The sequence below is a fragment of the Salvelinus fontinalis genome, chromosome 2, assembly GCF_029448725.1.
Source record: "Salvelinus fontinalis isolate EN_2023a chromosome 2, ASM2944872v1, whole genome shotgun sequence".
Lineage (NCBI taxonomy): Eukaryota > Metazoa > Chordata > Actinopteri > Salmoniformes > Salmonidae > Salvelinus > Salvelinus fontinalis.
In genome coordinates this window covers 53,002,490-53,024,563 of record NC_074666.1, presented here as the reverse complement: position 1 = coordinate 53,024,563, position 22,074 = coordinate 53,002,490, and the positions used below count along the sequence as shown (strand labels likewise).

Here is a 22,074-nt window from a genome sequence, read left to right as displayed (position 1 = left end):
GCCCAAAACACACAGCACAGGTACTCGCACGCACCAACGGACATAGTAACAATAAAGGACATCCCCCAATGGAAACCAAATTTCATGACAATAATGACTTTAAAACAATTAGAGTTTAATGGCTGTGATAGGAGAAAAGTGAGGCTGGATCAACAACATTACTCCACAATACTAACCTAAATGACAGAGTGAAAAGAAGCCTGTACAGAATAAAAATATTCCAAAACATGCATCCATTTTGCAATAAGGCACTAAAGTAAAACTGCAAAAAATGGGGCAAAGCAATTCACTTTATGTCCTGAATATAATGTGTTATGTTTTGGGCAAATCCAAAACACAACACTGAGTACCACTCTTTTCAAGCATGGTGGTGGCTGCATCATGTTATAGGTATGCTTGTCATCGGCAAGGACTAGGGAAAGACATGGAATAGAGCTAAGCACAGGCATAATCCTCGCGGAAAACCTGGTTCAGTCTGCTTTCTAACAGACACTGGGAGACAAATTCAACTTTCAGCAGGACAATAACCTAAAACACAAAGCCAAATATACACTGGAGTTGCTTACCAAGACGAAATGGAATGTTACTGAGTGGCCTAATAACAGTTTTGACTTACAGTAAATCGGCTTGAAAATCTTTGGCAAGAAAATGGATGTCCAGCAATGATGAACAATTGTTTTAATAATAATGTACAAATATTGTAAAATCCAGGTTTGCAAAGCTCTTAGACTTAACCAGAAAGGCTGACAGCTGTAATCACTGCCAAAGGGGATTCTAACAAGTATTCACACCCCTGTCAATACATATGTAAATTAGATATTTCTGTATTTCATTTTTCAATACATTTGCAAACATTTCTAAAAACATGTTTTCATTATGGGGTATTTTGTGTAGATGGGTAACCGAAAAATATATTATATGTACAGTGCATTCGGAACGTGTTCAGACCCCTTGACTTTTTCCACATTCTGTTAGACTTGTGAATCTAAAATGGATTAAAATGGATTAAAACACTTTTTCCCCTCATAAATCTTCAAAATACCCCATAATGACATTGTGTGAATTATTTGCAAATTTACTAAAAATAAAATACTGATGACATTTACATAAGTATTCAGACACTTTACTTAGTACTTTGTTGAAGCACCTTTGGCAGCAATTAAAGGCGAGTCTTCTTTGGTACACCTGTATTTGGGGAGTTTCTCCCATTCTTCTCTGCAGATCCTCTCAAGGTCTGTCAGGTTGGATGGGGAGCGTCGCTGCACATCTCCAGAGATGTTCAATCGGGTTTAAATCCGGGCTCTGGCTGGGCCACTCAAGGACATTGAGACTTGTCCCGAAGCCACTCCTGCATTGTCTTGGCTGTGTGCTTAGGGTTGTTGTTCTGTTGGAAGGTGAACCTTCACCCCAGTCTAAGATCCTGAGAACTCTGGAGCAGGTTTTCATCAAGGATCTCTGCACTTTGCACCGTTCAGCTTTCCCTCGATCCTGACTAGTCTCCCAGTCCCTGCCACTGAAAAACATCCCCACAGTATGATACTGCCACCACGCTTCACCGTAGGGATTGTGCCAGGTTTCCTCCAGATGTGACACTTGGCATTCAGGCCAATGAGTTCAATCTTGGTTTCATCAGACCAGAGAATCTTGTTTCTCATGGTCTGAGTCCTTTAGGTGCCTTTTGGCAAACTCCAAGCGGGCCGTTGTGCCTTTTACTGAGGAGTTGCTTCCGTCTGGCCACTCTACCATAAAGGCCTGATTTGTGGAGTACTGTAGAGATGGTTGTCCTTCTGGAAGGTTCTCCCATCTCCACAGAGGAACTCTGGAGCTCTGTCAGAGTGACCATCGGGTTGTTGGTCACCTCCCTGACCAAGGCCTTTCTCCCCCGATTGCTCAGTTTGGCCGGGCGGCCAGCTATAGGAAGTGTCTTGGTTGTTCTAGGAAGTGTCTTGGTGGTTCCAAACTTCTTTCATTTAAGAATGATGGAGGCCACTGTATTCTTGGGGACCTTCAATGCTGAGAAATGTTTTGTTATCCTTCCCCAGAACCCTTCCCCTCGTCACAATCCTGGCTCGGAGCTCTACGGACAATTCCTTCGATCTCATGGCTTGGGTTTTTGCTCTGATATGCGCTGTCAACTGTGGGACCTTATATAGATAGGTGTATGCCTTTCCAAATCATGTCCAATAAATTGAATTTACCACAGGTGGACTCCAATCAAGTTGTAGAAACATCTCAAGGATGATCAATGGAAACAGGATGCACGTGAGCTCAATTTCGAGTCTCATTGCAAAGGATCTGAATACTTATGTAAATAAGGTATTGCAGTTTTTTATACAAATATTTCTAAAAACCTGTTTTCGCTTTGTCATTATGGGGTTTGGGTGTGTAGATTTTTTTAAATCAATTTTTGATTAAGGCTGTAATGTAACAAGTGGAAAAAGGGAAGGGGTCTGAATACTTTCCAAATGCACTATATTTATACTGAACAAACATATAAATGCACCATGTAAAATGTTGGTCCCATGTTTCATGAGCTGAAATAAAAGATCCCAGAAATGTTCCATACGCACAAAAAGCTTATTTCTCTAAGAATGTTGTGCACAATTTGTTTTACATCCCTGTTGGTGAGCATTTCTCCTTTGCCAAGATAATCCATCCACCTGACCGGTGTGGCACATCAAGAAGCTGATTAAATAGCATGACCATTACCCAGGTGCACCTTGTGCTAGGGACAATAAAAGGCCACTCTAAAATGTGCAGTTGTCACACAACACAATGCGACGGATGTCTCAAATTGAGGGAACATGCAATTGGCATGCTGACTGCAGGAATGTCCACCAGAGCTGTTGCCAGACAATTGAATGTTGATTTCTCTACCATAAACCGCATCCAACATCTTTTAGAGAATTTGGCACTACATCCAACCGGCCTCACAACCGCCGACCACGTGTATAGCGTCGTGTGGGCGAGCAGTTTGCTGATGTCAACGTTATGAACAGAGTTCCCCATGGTGGCGGTGGGGTTATGGTATTGGCAGTCATTAACAACAAACACGAATTGCATTTTATTGATGGCAATTTGAATGCACAGAGATACTGTGACAAGATCCTGAGGCCCAATGACGTGCCATTCATTCGCCGCCATCACCTCTCGTTTCAGAATGATAATGCACGGCCCCATATCGCAAGGATCTGTACACAGTTCCTGGAGGCTGAAAATGTCCCTGTTCTCCCATGGCCTGCATACTCACCGGACGTGTCACCCTTTGATCATGTTGTTTGGGATTCTTTAGATCAACGTGTTCCAGTTCCCGCCAATATCCAGCAACTTCGCACAGCCATTGAAGAGGAGTGGGACAACATTCCACAGACCACAATCAACAGCCTGATCAACTCTATGCCTACAAATTAATAATTGATATGTTGGATTCACTTCTTCATCTTCAAAAATCTAAGTTAAAGAGTTGAACTAAATCAAATAAAGTTTGACTGTCTGAAAACGTACTAACAAATTTGACAACTAAACCAAAAAAAATAAAAAATAAATTCCGTTGGAATTTGGTTGTGCTTTACATCTCCTTTAAACGTTGATATTTGGTTTTGTCGTCAACCATACACTATTTTTAGGCTATTAACTGTATCTGAAATGAATGTGACAGTATATATTCAATGTTAAAATGAGTAACACACCCATGGCCACATTTTGAGGTTACTGTAACTATAGATATCTTTATGTAATCATAGGAGATCTTCACAATTGCTGTAATAATCTGTGCAGGATCTCGAACCGCATTGATCACTTGCACTATGTACTTTTAATGTAATCTCAACTGCAATCCAGATCATGTGGTTGTGCTATTAAATGAAGCACAGTGATAACACATTAAGTTGTTGTATAAATAAACAAAATCTGACATTGTATTCCTATTTGAACTGTGTTGTGCTTGTAAATGGTTGAAAAAGCAGTGATAACTAGGGATGACACAATTACCGGTTATGGATGAAGACAGCCATAAAATAAGTCATAGGGAACGAACAGCTGACTGAATACAGGAAAGCCAGGCATTCGTGCGTTTCTGCAATGACATGGACTTTTAACAACGTAATGAAACTTTGTTGCCCCTTGCTGAAACAAGCAAGGTGTTGTAGCAAACGATGAATAGAATGGGCTTGGAACCTCTAACCCTGGCAATATGACTGGTAAACCCATGGGTATACACACAATGACTGTCTGGTATTGTGATGCGATAAACTCCATGGTAATGTAGAATGTTCATTCAAATGATCTTAATTAAATGTAGCTCATGCAATGGAATCTTTTTTTGTCATGTCAGTTGAGTTGAATCAACAAATCACAGCACATATTGCTGCGTACACTTCCTGCTCTGCGCCTATGGGCAGAGACGAAGAGTCAAAGCAAGAAGTTTTACTCAGCCCAAAATCTGTAAACAAAAATGTGTCAATGAGAAGGTTTCAAATTTGGTTAACAAATCAATTAATTGCCAATCAGCTACGTGACGCTTATTCGATCGAATGGTTAGGTTGATATAAAGTGACGCACGTGGCATTTCGGCAACTTTGAAAAAAACAACTTTATATCGCTGTTGTGCCATGTTTTTGCATTGCCATCAGATACTTTCAACATTTTAAAGTAGTCAACTGCTGGGGATTCCTATTTTTATGAACCTTTATTTAACTAGGCAAGTCAGTTAAGAACAAATTCTTATTTACAACGAAGACCTAGGAACAGTGGGTTAACTGCCTTGTTCAGGGGTAGAACAACAGATTTTTATACCTTGTCAGCTCGGGGATTCGATCTAGCAACCTTTTGGTTACTGACCCAACGCTCTAACCACTAGGCTACCTGCCGCCCAACTGAGCTGAGAGCAAATCAGCCAATGATGAAAAATAAAAAATGTAATACTTTAACGTGGAGATAGCCAGAGTGAGTTTACGAATGCATCCTTTGTGTCAGTGCCATTATGTCTGTGACAGCGTCATTGAGGCTAGCTACTCTGATTTCCGAGCACGATCATCTTAGTGTACCAGAGTGCAGAATAACTCATGAATTTACAAACGTGCAACACCCGTTGAATGTGACCGCTGTCGGGCAAAGAAATTAAATTGTTGCCAGCTGCACAGTTAGTCACTAACACTCTAGATAACATAAAAACAGCCTAAGCAGCTCTACTAGGGCAAGTAAAATGGTCAGTGAGGTGTTCTCTCACTTGTTTCTGGAAGTAGCTAACAAGCTAGCCAACTTTAGCCAGTTAAAGTGCTTGACTGGTGTTGATGTCAGAATGCTCATCACAACCCTACTCCTTAGCCAGAGCGTCCAGTGTGCGTTCCGAGAGCGAATCACTCTGAATTTACGAACGACTCAGAGTGCACTCTGACACAATGGAGGGAATTTACAAACGCACCTAAAAAGACCTCTCTATGGCCTGTTGCTCACACGCTTATCTGACCTCTCATTGGCTAGAACGGTCTCCACCTGATCTTGCCTCCTCCCGTCTGCCTTCCATCTTTGAGGACATGTATTTCCATTGTTAGAGCGGTCACTTGACTATCTTGTCAATATAATAATAGACAGTCTTTAATAAGGGTACACTCGAAATGACCACCAGTCCACCCCTTATGCAATCATTGACTTAAAAATGGGGACACCCGTTCTATTCATTCCATTTCTATGGCAGCACATGCAGTCAGGAAAAGTGTGTCTAATATTGTTTTATATTTTTTGCTATTCAAACGGTTATTACGGAAACCCATGACCATTTGCCATGGGTTTCCGTAATTATCATCATCCAAACTTCTATGACGTCACAGCCCTAGTGATAAGACATTTAGATGACAACTTAACCCCCCCCCAAAAATCTGGTATTGTTTTTCATTTCGAATTTGGTTGTGCTTTTACATGGTTGAAAGCATAGTGAAAACACATTCAACAAACTTCTGGCTGTCTTTGAGTTGCTGAATAAAGGTTGAAATGTCATAGAGCAACATCAACCAAATATTACCAAAATGTCCACGTTGAAATGACGTGGTGTGCCCAGTGGGTAATCTCGATCTCTTTGGGTCTCTTCAATCTGTATGGCAGAAGTTCACCTTTACAGTGTGGTTGAAATTTAAAGGCAATGTTCCCACTTTAGCGGAGTGGTAAACGCTGCTAATGTCGGCGCAATCATTACCTTTAAATTTAAGAATCTTTTCAGATTGAATAAAGCCCTTTGATTCCCTCTGTCTGGAACTAATATCTCCTCCTATGAGCAGTTGATGTCAATGCAGGCAGTGTTTTGAGACTGATGAGGTGTGCTGTGATAAGGTTTCATCTGCCTTTTCCTCTACAGAACAAGGGGCTAGACAGAGACCACCTCCACGCAGGGATCTCTCCATCGTAAGTACCCCGTTCCAACCAGTTAACCGCACAATGAGACGCCAACAGCACTCATTAAAAAGACATTTGACTAAATGCGTTTTGCTTTGTTTTGTGTTGACCTGCCACAAGTCAAACCTGATACTGACTAACTCTTTCTTCGCACCCTCCCTCCATTTAGCCGAGGGGGCAGAACCTGCCAAAGCCACCCACCCCTCCCCAGGTGGAGGAGGAGTTCTATACCATCGCAGACTTCCAGACCACCATCCCCGACGGCATCAGCTTCCAGGCTGGGGTCAAAGTGGAGGTGAGACTCGTCACATCTCATCACACATTGGTAGATGGTTATTGCTTGAATGTGAACAGCCTACCAAATCCCACCTAGAGAACCGTTTTTGATTGAATGGAAGGGCATTTTAACTGCTTCCCCTCAAAATGCTGTGTATTGATTCCTGATTCTCACTCATCCCGTTTCTGTTTTTCAGGTGATAGAGAAGAACTCCAGTGGCTGGTGGTACATTCAGATTGAAGACAAAGAGGGCTGGGCCCCTATCACCTTCATCGACAAATACAAGAAGACCAGCTTGACACCGCGCCCCAACTTCCTTGTACCTCTGCCCAACGACTTGGTCCAGCTGAATCTGGAGGATGGCACTGCTAGCGGTGCGGGGCAAGAGGACAGCTGGTCCAAACCGCTGCCAGAAGAACCCATGGCGGGGAGCGAGTCCGTAGCCCGGCCCAAGCTCAGGGACTGGAAGTCCAGTGCCAGTAAGGCGGCATCTGCTTTCTCCGGTCCCCTACCCCCAGCCCCGTCTGCCCCACTGGCTGAGGAGAAGCCAGCCCTGCCACCCCGCAAGGAGTCCATCAACAAGAGCACGGACATTGAGATTACTGTGGAGAAACCCAGGCCAGACCTATCCAAACCCATGCCTCTGAAAACCCCTGCCCCGGGGGTCATCATGCCCCTGCTTACCCCCAAAGCTGCCCCCTTCAAGCCAGACAAGCCCCCCGAGCCCAAAAGAGAGGTGACAAACAAACCTCTGCATTTGAAGAATGAGATGGGTCTGGAGTGTGGCCACAAGGTCTCCGCCAAGGAGGTGAAGAAGTTCAACCTGAAACCCGTGGCTAAGCAACCACCCAAGCCCATGCCTGATCCACCGGAGGAGAAACCAGAAACCATCGGCCCTGCACTGTTCATGAAGCCTAAACCCATAGTCCGGCCCAAACCCGTCCCAGCTGCCAAGCCAGAACCGCCAGCTGAGAACAAGCTGGATATCACCAACCTGAGGAGCAAGCTGAAGCCTTCAAAGCCAACTGAACCAGGCTCTGGATCAGCAGAGCCAAGCCAGCAAAACGGCGCTGCTCCCAACAACGGCCCTTGCAACGCTCTCCCCAAGATGCCGCCGCCCAACCTCCCCCCTAATAATGATTTACCCAAGATGCCTCCTGGTAATGTACCCCCCAAGATGCCCCCTCCTAATAATGTTCTCCAAAACATGCCGCGTCTCAACAGCCCCCCTCTCAATGCACTCCCCAAGATGCCCCCGGCCCCCAATGCTCTCAATGGCAAGGCCAGCGACGAGCCCAAGTTACCCCCCAAGCAGCAAAACGGCCACGGACAAGTGAGCCAGGATGTCCCCAAACCCGCTGTCCCCCCCCCAAAAGAACCTCCAGGGAGGCCAGCCGTCCTCCCTAGGCGACCCCCTCCACCCAAAAAGACCTCGGAGCCATCCAGCCCCACAGAAACCAAAGCTCCCCTGAAAGAGCTCCCAGACACCAAGCCTGCTCCCCCCCAGCTCAGCAGACCACCTCCCCCTAAACCCAAGGCCTTCATGCTGCCCCCGCCTAAAGACAAGGACAAGGGGGAGCCCAAGGCAAAAGTGCCCGTGGCCCCAAAGCCCCTGGTTAAGATTGAGAAACCAGGCCCTCCGAGGGATAAGCTGCCTCTTCTGATCAAGGATCCCAGTAAAGAGGAGCTGTTCTTGGCCGTGGCGGACTTTGAGGGCGACGATCAGATGGGTGGCTTCAAGGAGGGCACCGTGTTCGAGGTGATGGAGCGGAACAGCAGCGGCTGGTGGTTTTGTAAAAATCTAGGAGAAGGGCCAATGAAAGAGGGCTGGATCCCCTCCAATTACCTGACCAAGAAACCCTAGGTACCAGGTTCCGTTGGCCTTTTTAATAAAAAAAAATTACTTTTTGTATTTAATTAGCTTTTTATTTATAGGTACCTTTTTAATTGAAATATTTTTGTTAAATTCCATTTGTTTAGCATGAATGAAGCAGCAATGGGGTTTTTTGGATATTGTTTAGTTCTTTTTATCCTCGTTACAAATTATTAAGCATAAAATCCGTAACAAGCAAATGTTCCTCATGTTGTTCACCTTTTGTGCCATATGTTACTCAACAAGCCTATAATGTAATCTTATGATACAGTAAATGTTATCACAAGCTTTGTAATAGAACAGATGAATGTCTTTCCAAGCCTTCTATAATATTGTGCCTCAGTATAGTGCTTTAAGCTTAAATATATGCAATTTAGCTAGTTAGTTTCTCAGTATATCAAAAGATGCTTAAGTCTAATGAGTGGAGTCATAACTGACAGTGCAATGCATTTGGAAAATAAATCAGACCATACACCAGAGGAACCAGGGTCCATATTCACAAAGCATCTCAGACGAGGAGTGCTGATTTAAGATCAGTTTTGCCTTTTAGATCATAAATGAATAAGATTACATGGATGGGGGTACCTGAATCTAGATCAACACTCCTACTCTGAGATTCTTTGTGAATACTGGCTGAGATGATTCACAAGACAAACAGCCAAAACCAGCCCAAGGCAGAAGGCCATAGATACTCAAGATCCCTCAAAGAACACCCCTCCACTAAGGCTGCAATGGAGGTTACAATAGGAGTTCAAGAGGACATTTTGGCTTTCAAGTACTAAAATATTAACACTTCAAGCAAAGTTTTTGACAAGTGCTAATACTAAACATTTAGACAGATCTTTTCAGGTTTGTGAATGTGTTTACTTTTCTTTCAGAACTGCATAATACTGTTGCAGCTGATTTGTGACTTTTCAGATTATTCAGCCTGTTCAGACAGTTCAGGTTTTCAATCTGGATTACCAAACTGGGGGAGCGAGCCTGTCTTTCAACTCACTCTTGAACGTTGTAATAGAATGCACAAGGTGCAATTTTTAAATTAGGCAGTGCATCATCAGTTTTCCTCGTCAGTCATTGCATACCTTAGAGGTATTTATAACTTCTCAGAAATGTCCAGTGAAAAAGCTTGGGAACCCCTGGCTTAATAGACCGATGTAGAGGAAGTACAGAATATACAATTGAAAGCCATAGCCATGTTTTAAACACTCAAATAAGGTTGCTGCAAGATGTTGGGAGCTGCATTGTACACCAGGGTTGGAGTCCAACTCTTTCAGGATGAACTGAATTGACTTCATTGAAATGAAATGGACCCTTTCCCTGGTGTACATGGTACAATAGGTGGAAAACATCCTATTGATTTCATAAACTCTAGGTCTACCATTATCAATACAGCCCCTAAATGAGAGAGAATTGACCTGTGATTTGTGCAATAATAATAATAAATACAGCGTTATTGGATCGCATAAAAAGGTGCTCAAATAAAGTACATAAAGTGTGATAATTATTTTTTTAAATTACATTAGTGTTTGACTGGTTTCAAGCACAGACTTAGCAAGAGTTATTTTTATCGTACTTCCAGAATGAAGTAATTTTAGCTGTCACTGTGTGTTTACTTTTCACCTCTTGCCAGGCCTGGTTTGCCGTAGTTGGAACTTAGATGCATTGTTCCTACAGTCGAAGAAACATGCGTTTCCCAAAACACCACGCAGCGAGAACTTTCAGCAAGTGCGTCGTTGGAGCATGTGTCGATACGATTAGGTTCGAAACAAAGATGGCGGATCCTAGAGAAGCGCTTTCTCCATTCGAATTTGACCTTTAATATAATGTCACAATACTGGACGATAGATCAGCTCCTAGGGATATTGCCTATGGCTGCCAAGATCGAGGTGGCTTATTATAATGGTTACCCGTTAATGCATTACATCACAGATTTGGAACATCATTGCATTTATGTTCCTACACATTACATATATAGAGGGAAATAGCAGACAGTAGCCTACAATTAGATTAACATGAAATTGTTTGAAATACATAAGCAAATGTAGTGTAGTCATCTTGGTTTTCATTTGAAGCATATTTTGTTACAATTGCAAAGACATTGCCCACTTTGTAGCCTATTTAAAGTTATTGGTGGTCACAGAGAGATGGATAAAAATCCATTGATTGTATGTTTAGCGGAGGTCTTCTGTGTATAAAGTGACGTGGAAGGACAAAAAAAGCATGTAACGATGCACTTGGCTTTTCAAGTGGTGTGAGGCAGTCGGTAAATAGGCCTTACAAAGCATTTAAGTGTGACTAGTAACAATGGCTACTACGAAGCTGGGCCATGGTCATGGAGAAAGAGGGTTGGTCTCCTAGGAGACACACTGACAAGGCTAGGAGTGCCTGTAGCTCAGGTTAATTGAAGAATCTCAGAATATGGTTGATCTGATTCTATGTTTTTTCCCGTCCCCTTCAAATCTCCTCATGTTAAAGTACTAGGTCCAATGCTGTGTGTCAGGTCCCTAACCAGCATTGAAATCATAAGTAACTTGGAGTTTTCCATCTTCGGCAGTGTACATAGTACACATAAGTAATGATATTCATGTCAGATTTGTAATGATCAGCACTAGTGTCAACTGATGGAGTAAGACCTGACGGTTAGTGGAATGTGAGTGAAACCTAGATTGGGTTGGGGTATGGGTTGGAAAGACATGCATTCAACAGTTTGGTTACTGAAGCATACAGGGATGTGAACACTACAATAAAACAGTATGGATTGTGTTTTGCTTTAAGTAATGCTTTACCCTAAACTGGTCAATTTAATTTGAAAATGAATTTGTAAAAGAAACTGCTCGTTCTTTATTTGAGATATGCAGCATAAACACCTTTCCCGCTGACATATTGCATCTTAGTCCTGTAATGTATTCGTTATACTTGTGTATTTCCGCCCCTCATGGTTCTCTTTCATATTAAGTCAATAAACTTTTTTTTTTTAATGTTACGTGTTATCTTGGTTTTTCTTTGGAAATGTTCTTTTATTTTGAGGAAACGGATGCAACCTAGATCGAGTGTTAACCGCTGATAGCAGACACTCCCGTTGATGTTTTGGCCGTGTAACCTGCATTGGGGCTGTCAAATCGGTTGAGTAGCTGCTCTTCATTGTCATGAAGACACACCCATCCCACTCACTTTAGAAGTTCACAGCAAGAAAGTGTAGGCTATATAGAAATGACGCCCTCATTGAAAATCATCCAACAGAATAATGAGGATTTCTATCAGCCTAATCGATATGTAACTTACGTATCGCATTCCAGTGTTCGAACTTATAAACAAGGCTGCATGGAATCTCTCTTAATGCAACTCTGTGCAGCCAATGGCAATGTACGCTTTAGGTATAAAGCCGGGGGCCACGTGGATTTGACAGTTTATGCGGGTGTCGGCCATTGCGGCTCTGCTAGAATCTAGCCCTTACTTGAACAAGCGTAGACATTAGAGCGTTTGCATTTATTAGACGCCATGTACAACAGTGGTTCCTTCTGCTGAACAGTCATTCACTCACACCCCTTACAAAATAAACTTAAAAAAAAAAAAGGTAAACAGAGACAGAAAAAGACAGTCATTGCAAATGACAACAGAAGAGAGAAAAACAAACAAATTAAAATACATCTTGAGAGAGTAGCTGTACCTGATAGTTGACCAAATTACTGCAGATCAACACAGCACTGTCAAACCCATTCCATGGAGGGCCTAGCGTCTGCTGGCTTTTCCTTTGAATTAATTAAGACTTAGACAACCAGGTGTGGGGAGTTCCTTCATTTATCAATCAAGTAGAAGGAAAGAGCAAAAACCCGCAGACACTCGGGCCTCCAATGATCTAACAGGCCTAATTGGTCAAGAAAACAAACCCCATTTTCAAAAGCAGCAGGATACATATTAACTGCAAAATAGCTCTGATGCACTACCTCATAACTTAGTATACTCCTCTCAGTGCAAAGAAAGGCACATTTGGTGGAGGAAAAATTACATATTGCACATCCATTAGCAGACAGTACATTTAATAACAAACAATGGAAAATAACCCCAATATACTTAAATGTAAAACGTATATCTCTTAAAATTCCTACAAAGACAGTATTCCACTTTGCCTTTGTTAGTTCCCCTCCAGTGTGCTAGTATTGCCTTTACAGTAAAAATGCAGCACAGAAAAACATTTGAGACATGAACACAATCAACTCAAAAATATCTAATTTTCTTCAACCCTTGAATTAAAAAAATAAATGAATTAAAAAAAAATTGGACTACAATTTACTTTCCCCTGACTTCTCCTGTATTCATTCAGTGTTTAAGCTCATCTCATGAAAATGTAAAACTAGGGCTCTATTCTGATCGAAACAAGGGCAAATGATCTGAGCATTTTAAGTTAATATATAATACAATATGCCATTTAGCAGATGCTTTTATCCAAAGCGACTTAAAGTCCAAGTTACAATGAAACTGATTTCGGTGGGAATTCCATTAATTCAGTGTTAACAGAAAAAGTGAATTCTGAAGATCATGCTCTGTGCTGATCTTTGTAACGTAATAAAGAATTGTCAAAAGAAAAATTTGGCAACTAGATATAAACTCAGCAAAAAAAGAAACCCCCTTTTCAGGACCCTGTTTTTCAAAGATAATTCGTAAAAATCCAATTAACTTCACAGCTCTTCACTGTAAAGGGTTTAAAAACTATTTCCCATGCTTGTTCAATGAACACATACACACACCTGTGGAACGGTCGTTAAGACACTAACAACTTACAGACGGTAGGCAATTAAGGTCACAGTTCTGAAAACTTAGGACACTAAAGAGGCCTTCCTACTGACTCTGAAAAACAACAAAGGAAAGATGCCCAGGGTCCCTGCTCATCTGTGTGAACAAGCCTTAGGCATGCTGCAATGACGCATGAGGACTGCAGATGTGGCCAGGGCAATAAATTGCCATGTCTGTACTGTGAGACGCCTAAGACAGCGCTACAGGGAGACAGGACGGACAGCCGATTGTCCTCGCAGTGGCAGACCACGTGTAACAACACCTGCACAGGATCGGTACATCCGAACATCACAAGTGCGGGACAGGTACAGGATGGCAACATCTGCCCGAGTTACACCAGGAACGCACAATCCCTCCATCAGTGCTCAGACTGTCCGCAATAGGCTGAGAGAGGCTGGACTGAGGGCTTGTAGGCCTGTTGTAAGGCAGGTCCTCACCAGACATCACTGGCAACAACGTCGCCTATGGGCACAAACGCACCGTGGCTGGACCAGACAGGACTGGCAAAAAGTGCTCTCCACAGACAAGTCGTGGTTTTGTCTCACCAGTGGCGATGGTCGGATTCACGTTTATTGTCGAAGGAATGAGAGTTACACCGAGGCCTGTACTCTGGAGCGGGATCAATTTGAAGGTGGAGGGTCCGTCATAGTCTGGGGCCGTGTGTCACAGCATCATCGGACTGAGCTTGTCATTGCAGGCAATCTCAACTTTGTTCGTTACAGGGAAGACATCCTCCTCCCTCATGTGGTACCCTTCCTGCAGACTCATCCTGACATGACCCTCCAGCATGACAATGCCACTAGCCATTCTACTCATTCTGTGCGTGATTTCCTGCAAGACTGGAATGTCAGTGTTCTGCCATGGCCAGTGAAGAGCCCGGATCTCAATCCCGTTGTCCACGTCTGGGACCTGTTGTATCAGAGGGCTAGGGCCTTTCCCCCCAGAAATGTCCGGGAACTTGCAGGTGCCTTGGTGAAAGAGTGGGGTAACATCTCACAGCAAGAACTTGCAAATCTGGTACAGTCCATGAGGAGATGCACTGCAGTACTTCATCCAGTTGGTAGACATACCAGTTACTGATATATTTTGACCCCCCCCCCCCCACCCCACATAAAATTTCTGTTAGTCACCTGTCTGTGGAACTTGTTCAGTTTATGTCTCAGTTGTTTAAGCTTATGTTCATACAAATATTAACATGTGACGTTTGCGGAAAATAAACGCAGTTGACAGTGAGAGAACGTTTCTTTTTTTGCTGAGTTTATGTGCGCCATACTTGGGTGTGTTCATTAAGCGAGAAACGTTTTGGAAGAAGACCGATATTGCAGTGAAACAAAAGTGTGTTTTCATTGACTCCCACCAACACAGCATTGTCTGAAGTACATTTTTTTCTTATGTTCCACATTGCACCTAAACTACTGCTCCTCAGCTGACCCTCTTTGGGATTTGGGATGCATCTCCCCACCACACCCTTCTAACTATAGGTTAGTCTCATGCTTATTGGGTAGACAAACCAATGGGGATCTGAGTCAATTTGGGGCTGTAGGCAATATTAATATAAATGAAAAAGGTAACGCTGCATGGATGAAGAACACCCTATCTATCAAGCAGCCTGATGCACATGTAGAATTAAAGACAATCCTCAAAGAAAATATGACCAAGCTTTGCCATCTTGGGTTAATAAAATGATAAAATCTTATAAACAGGACTTAAAACATAACTACTCCTTAAAAATGAATGAAAAGTTCAGGAGGACTGAGGCAGCTGACAGTGGTCCTTCTGGGTATGGTGTGGGATAAGGCGGTAGGGTGTTTGGAGGGGGGAGAGATGCCAGTCTACGTGGTAGAGGACTCAGAGTAAGGGAGGAACTTGGTGAGTTTGTTTGGGGAGCTGGGACTCTGGCACTCGGAGTTCTCACTCATCTTAAAGAACACCTCCTGTTCCCTCTTCCTCTGAGTCAGCTCCTCTTCCAGAGCCTGGGAGAGAGGGGGGAGGGAGAGAGAAGAAAGCGAGAAAAAGGGAGAGATGAGGGCGAGAGATGGGTAGAGAAAGACACTTTAAAAACGCTCTCCAGCCATTTTGAACTTTCTGCTGAAAAACAATATCCCAAGTATAAATACAGTCCGTACACAAACTTAAAGGGGCAAGCCGCAGTTGAAACAATAACGTAAACTCCCACCTCTGTTTTGGTAAAATGCTGGGGGATGGGCCTGGAGAAACAACCACTATAGATGCCAGGACTGACCATCCAAGACACCCAAATTATAGTTAAGTATTTGAGGCTAGACAGCATGTTACCATTTAAAATGTTTACAAACAAAGTAAAAACAAGCTTACAAATTTGAGGTTTTAGTTTGAAACGGTGCGATTTGTTTTGATTAGCGAATTAATCAATGTGATTCGGTTTGTCACGACGCACTAATATTGTTTTGCATAAAACACATTCATTTTCCATTCTAAATTAAAATCTGCTGCTGATGGAGTTTATGAGCAGGATCTGCCTGAGCTGACGTGTGCGTGTAAATTATGTATGTACTAAATAGGCACTTGAGACAAAGGAGACTAGGCATCTACCATCCCACTATCAGATTAGGGGGCAATGTAGCATGTTTTTTGTCCCCCCACTTTGGTTCTGATATCACCATCATCCACTAATTCACTTGTCATTTTTGCAGATTAAGTGTTTGAGCTAATAATGCATTAATATTTATCATTTACAAATTAGCTATGACATTGACAATGAATATATAGCACAATTTTGGATCCCCACCCCCCCCCAAAAAAAACAAATGGTTTTGACTGTTTAGTGAGCTTTATTTGTCCACCTGCTTTGCACATCGCAAAGTGATTGCTGTAGTCGTTATGAAATTAGCAACTTTGTTTAAAAATGACCGTATACACTGATTGTTTAAAGCAAAAAACTACCAAAACTATTGCTGATGTTGAACCTGAACAATCAAAATATTGTAAGCCCCATTCAGCAGGTAGCATATAGTCAGACAAGAGTTGTGTCTACGGTATCTTTTAACTCCGGTAGAAGGCTATTTTCCATCAGCGCACAGCAATAGCCTAGTCATTTACATAGGTTGTCACAACTAAAAGCCGATGCTGAAGGTGCTGTGCAGATATGCACGATCAAGAACAGGACGCCTACCTCGCGTTGGTGAGCGGGCAAAACTGGGCACAGTGCACAATTTGACTAGGCTACTGATATTCCCTGGGGTTATTCGGCATGCAAAATGACTTGTAGATTGATGACTGTCAACACAGTTACATACTTATTTTGACACTGAAGGAGAGGACTCAGTTATCCCATCTTTTGTGACATTTTTGGAAGGTAGAAAGAAAGCAATATGAGCAAAATAAAAATAAAAAATGTGAATCTGCGATTTGTAACGTTTGAATCAATTTTGGGACCAATACATGCTACAATTGAATTGGTTTTGGGGTTCGTGGAACAATGCAGTCGTATATTAAACGTTTGAATGCGTTACATCCCTAGTATATATATATATATATATTTAATAATAAATAAACTAATCCAAAAATTGATGTCGCAACTGAAGATTGCCCCTTTAAAAATGGTATAAAAAAATGTTTTGGACAACTGCAAATGTCAAGGGGAAGGCCATTCAAAGAATTGTGCCATGTCATACCTGGACCACTTATTGAGCTATACCATTTGTTAAGTAAATCAAGTGATAAGTAAGGTGAAAAGAATACTGGAGTAGGACTTTAAATCTCGTCACACAATAATGGCAACAGTAATGGACATCAACGTAAAGTGCTTTGAGCCTAGTGAAAATGACACCCAATGTTAATGGTATGGCCGCGTACCTTCTTCCTAGGCTTGAGCTGCTCCCTCCACTCCTTGAGATGCTGGTTGTGCTGCTCATCCAGAGACTTGAGCCTCTGAGTCTCGTTCTCAATGAGCAGGTGGCACTTCTCATTCTGCTCTCACACCACAATACAGTCAGTCATTACATAACACTATTCATGGAGCACCTGTGGAACTTATTTCCCATACTTTACAAGCCTACTGAATTTGTGGATTTTCCTATTATTGTACATTATGCCACATACATGCAGGCATTCTAATAGGTTCATTCAGATAGGTTCTCATGGCTTTCAGGCTGGCGGGTATGCTCAGGACAAAATTATGTGTAAGGGTTTGACACCCAGGGTCAAATAAGCTAAGCTATATAGATGGACATTATTCAGGGAGAGTTTGGTGTACTGTGGTCACCTGTAGCTGCTGGAGCTCCCTGACGTTGCCCTCACACTGGCCCACCATGTCCCTCATCTGGTGGTCATGCTTCTGCTGCTGGTGCAGCCGCTCAGCCTTCTGACGCTTTTCCTCCTGCTGGGCAAACTGGGGAGGAGCACACACACACAAGAGGGAGAGAGATGGGGATGAGGGATTAGTTTACACAACTTAGGCCTGATACAGTTCTGTGATCCGAGTATGATATTACCATTTTCTAGCCAACACTTGCACGTGTTTTCTGACCGCTTGATGAGACGTCAGCGCTCATCTATTTGACCATCTTGCCTCTCTCTACCCTCCATCCCATATAGCTACACCACTACATGTTTGATTTACTCCTCCATTCACACCCAGTCTCCCCCCCCCCCGCCAGGCCGTTCTGTAGTTGTCTGGTACCTGTTTGGTCTTCTCGCGGTCCTCCGACGAGCTGCCCGTGGAGTTGATGCGGAGGCTCTTCTTGAACATGACCATGCGGGTCTTGCCCTCGCTGCGCTGGATCTTGGGCAGGCGACCCTTCTCCTGCTGCTGCCGGGCCTTCAGCAGCTCAATCATCCTCTGGTTGTAGCACTGCATCTGCTCTTGTTCCTAGGGAGACAGTCATGTGTGAGGATGCGTGCGCACACACACACACTATGCAAAGGTAAGGGGTTGTTTGAGGATATTAGCTGGGCATACAAGGTCTAACCCCGATAACTGCAGTAGGTTCCTTTCCCAGCCACACGGATAGGGTTGCTATACCTTCTCATGCTTCTTGAGCAGCTGGTGCCGTTGGAAGAAGTACTGGTCTTTTAGCTGCTGTTTCAGTAACTGGTGCTTCTCCTGAAGGATCTTCTCGTCTAGGTCCCAGATAGTAGCTTCCCTGTCTGAGGAACAAAAAGTGGAGACAGCCAGTGAATGAAAATAGTTTGGAAAGCAGTTGGAAGAAGAGGAAGATTCTCTCAAGTCAGAGATAAAAATATATGCGAGGGGAAAGATAAACACCAAGTAAGCATTTGTTAAAAGTTGAGGGCTTGAACAGAGATCAAAGGTGTACCTTACAGGGACCGTTTGAGATTTAGGCAATAAAGCCCTTTTTTTTCCTAAATGTTGTGTCCTCTGTGTGCAGTTCGAAGGAAGTTAAAAATTGTTTCTGGAGACATTGCTAGCAGCCTCAAGTAGACTTCCAGTCGTTGCGCCAATGGAAGTTAGCAATGGCTCCTGAAACTACCTTCAAATGTGCATCCTTCAAACTGCACAGAGTTCATCTCTCTGGGTAAGTGGAAACTGCCAAAATCTCAAACCATCCCTTTAACAGATCTCAGGGAGTGACTAGACCCCTCCCAGAGGAGCAGCTACTGTCATTCTAACAGTGTTGATGGCACCCAGCCATCCAATGTGACTGATGCTTGTACCTCTGACAAGGTTCTGCTTCTTGTTGAGACACTGCCTCTCTGTCTCGGAGATCTCCCTCTTGTTCTCCGAGATGATCCTCTTCAGCGTTGTGTCCAGGTGGTTCTTCTGGGCCGACAGGAAGTTCTGCTCCTAAACCACAGGAAACAGGCAGTGATGAGACGTTAATATGTGATTATAGCTAGCTACCGTTAATATATTAAGTGGATTTAGAGGTCAGTGGTGGGGCGATAAAGAAAGCAGCTCGTGTTTACCTCAGTTTGTTTCATCTGTGTAAAGGTGTTCATGCTCTGTTTCATGCTGTCTTTCCGTGACTTCCTGGGGAGCTTCTCAATCTCATTCTTCACCTGGAAAGAGGATTTGTAAAAAACGTATGGACTTAATAAACAACGCTCCTTTCATTCTTACGCTCACCGTCCACACGCACTCCCTCACCTCTTTTTTGTTGCGCTTCATCTGATCCTGGAACTTGTTGTAGTCGCGGTCCTGTTCGGAGCGGATGCGTTTGGTCTCGTCCCGGAGCTTAATGGCGTGGTCCGTCTCCATCTTCTCGATGGTCTGCTTCTGGTGCTTCTCCAGGCTCTCCAGCTCCGTGTCGTAGTACTTCTTCTTCGCCTGGGAGGAGCAGAGAGAAGGAATTAAACCTGTTCACCATATTTATATCATACGTAGCCATGATCCCAGTGGGCTAAGGGGGAGGGGGACAAAGCTGGGAAGGTTTGGAAAATGTCAAAAAGGATAGAGAGGCAGGAGGCTGGTGGGAGGAGCTAGAGGACAGGCTCATTGTAATGGCTGGAATGGAGTCAAAACGTGGTTTCCATACGTTTCATGTGTTTGACGCCGTTCCGTTTCAATGAGCCTGTCCTCGCACCAGCCTCCTCTGCAGAGAGGATATCCCCTACTTGTTCATAGACCAATGTAACGTGTGTTTTCTTTTGGCGAGGGGAGGGTTGTGGAAAAGGGATTCCCTTAACCAGACAGCTATCCAAAGGGATGTTGATATGACATGAGTGTGGGTGTTCAAGTTAATTCAGGGGTTCTGTCCTTCCATAAACAGCGGGAGATATTATGGTGTTGGTGTGGATTGGAGGAATTCTGTTTTTTTACACATTAGTGGGCATAGATAAAAAATAAAAAAAAGAGACCATTGGTATGTCGAGGCCTCAGTACACACCAGCCCCGCGCAGGGACCACATCAATTACGAACCCCACCCGATATCAGGACAAATTTTTTTCTACACAACCCGACCCACCAGCATAGAATTGTCCCGAGAGTCGATCCGTGACCCGAGTCTCTAAATATAGCTAATTCAACCGTTCTCGTATGTTTAAAAATCTCAGCTCCTTTTCAGTTGTCCCAACTTTCCTTTCTACAAAAAGGCTCCCATTGTCAGCAAGACGCATCAGTTAAATTCAGGCTACAAGAGTTAAGTTTTAACTTTTTTCGTCCACGACCCCATTTTCATATCTGAAAATTCTTGCGAACCCAACCATGGGATTTTTTTTATTTTTTATTAACAGCCGTGGGTTTCCAACCCGATGCAAGACTAGTGTGACTGTGTTTGTCAGTGGGTGTGTCTAGACCTACGTTCATCTCCTGGTCGAAGCGTCGCTGCATCTGCTCCTTCTGAGCGTCCAGCTTTGTGTTCAGTAACGCTTGAGCGCGGTGCTCCTCCTTCTGCAGCAGCCGCAGATCCCGGAGCTCCTGACGCCTGCACACACACACACACAGTTCAAATACTCTTACGGTCTTGACCTTGACAGACTTTTAGACAATCTGAGGGAGATGACATTGCCTCGGAGTAAAAACAGTTGGAGGCAAATAATTCCACATCAAAGATCTATTAAATAGTCAAAACAATGTACACTGAATCAGTTCTGAGCACCATGAGACAATTGGCCTCTCGTATCAGAAGACAGACTGGGGAATATATTCTCTCCATGGAGATAAGAGAGGAGAGGAGAGTTCATGGGAAAGCCTTGCTCCATCCATCACAATGAGAACACAGAGCTTAGAGAAATCTGACTACCAGGTAGTAAGTGTGCGAGTCATCACCAGTCTCCGACACTGCCTGAACCAACAGAGTGTGGTGTCAAATGATCACCACTAGATGGCAATGACAGCACACTTGGCTCCAGATCTTTAACTCATGACGTGTCAGAATCCTCTAACAAGTTTCAATTATTTGTTGTCAAATTGGGGCAGTTTAGGGAATCGTACATGTGAATGCAAAATAGTGAAATATTTGGCCCATATCAAAACCAGTGACTGGTATACATTGTTTACTGGTATACTGAATATCTTATCACTGTTAAGAACTTATGACAATCCTTCCTTTTCACTCACAAAAATAGTATGTTCCATGCTATGTTGTTCACACTTGACTCACATGATCTCAAAGGGCAAAGACCAGACCAGGATGGCCAAAATAGGACATCTGAACACCACCCCAAGCACTCAACAACTCAGTATACCAAAGATCCTGTTTTATACAGAAATGAGTAGACCCGGCCTATTTTACTGACCTTGATTCAGGGAGAAAACAAAGGGTTTTCAAGGAAGCAGTGTGACTTGCCTGAGGAACCTCATCTCTTCATCTTTCTTCTCATCATCGCCAATGATCTTGGATGTGGTCACGCTGACCTCCAAGCCGTCAATGACAAACTTCCTGGTGCGCTTCAACGTCTTACTGGAGAAACGAGAGTCCTGGAGGAGACAGAGAGCGTTATTAGGGGGCACAGTGTGTGTTTAGTGTCACAATACAGTACCATGATTGAGTGACTGCAGCAGTGTTATTTTTACCAGTAGGACAGTAAAAAAAAGTGTGTATATATATATATATATACACACTGCTCAAAAAAACAAAGGGAACACTTAAACAACACAATGTAACTCCAAGTCAATCACACTTCTGTGAAATCAAACTGTCCACTTAGGAAGCAACACTGATTGACAATAAATTTCACATGCTGTTGTGCAAATGGAATAGACAAAAGCTGGAAATTATAGGCAATTAGCAAGACACCCCCCAAAACAGGAGTGATTCTGCAGGTGGTGACCACAGACCACTTCTCAGTTCCTATGCTTCCTGG

General features: G+C 43.3%; 2 protein-coding genes across 6 annotated transcripts in view; one reads left to right on the top strand and one right to left on the bottom strand.

The window, feature by feature from the left end:
* Positions 1–11,513, top strand: part of LOC129821063 (SH3 and PX domain-containing protein 2B-like) — an 85,251-nt gene extending 73,738 nt beyond the window's left edge. For all 5 annotated transcript variants that reach the window (XM_055878327.1, XM_055878319.1, XM_055878334.1 and 2 more), the window contains 3 exons: positions 6,350–6,396; positions 6,557–6,682; positions 6,861–11,513. In XM_055878327.1, the coding sequence (XP_055734302.1) occupies positions 6,350–6,396; positions 6,557–6,682; positions 6,861–8,528 (1,841 nt within the window). In that variant the 3' untranslated portion in view covers positions 8,529–11,513. The remainder of the gene's footprint in view (positions 1–6,349; positions 6,397–6,556; positions 6,683–6,860) is intronic.
* Positions 11,514–12,004: 491 nt separating this feature from the next.
* LOC129821057 (serine/threonine-protein kinase 10-like) overlaps positions 12,005–22,074 on the bottom strand; it is a 45,538-nt gene continuing 35,468 nt past the window's right edge. The window contains exons 10-19 of the mRNA XM_055878305.1: positions 21,558–21,688; positions 20,570–20,693; positions 19,417–19,596; positions 19,236–19,328; positions 18,984–19,113; positions 18,331–18,455; positions 17,989–18,177; positions 17,572–17,697; positions 17,163–17,276; positions 12,005–15,301 (exon numbers count right to left, since the gene is read on the bottom strand). Coding sequence (XP_055734280.1) covers positions 15,161–15,301; positions 17,163–17,276; positions 17,572–17,697; positions 17,989–18,177; positions 18,331–18,455; positions 18,984–19,113; positions 19,236–19,328; positions 19,417–19,596; positions 20,570–20,693; positions 21,558–21,688 — 1,353 coding nt within the window. The 3' untranslated portion in view covers positions 12,005–15,160. The remainder of the gene's footprint in view (positions 15,302–17,162; positions 17,277–17,571; positions 17,698–17,988; positions 18,178–18,330; positions 18,456–18,983; positions 19,114–19,235; positions 19,329–19,416; positions 19,597–20,569; positions 20,694–21,557; positions 21,689–22,074) is intronic.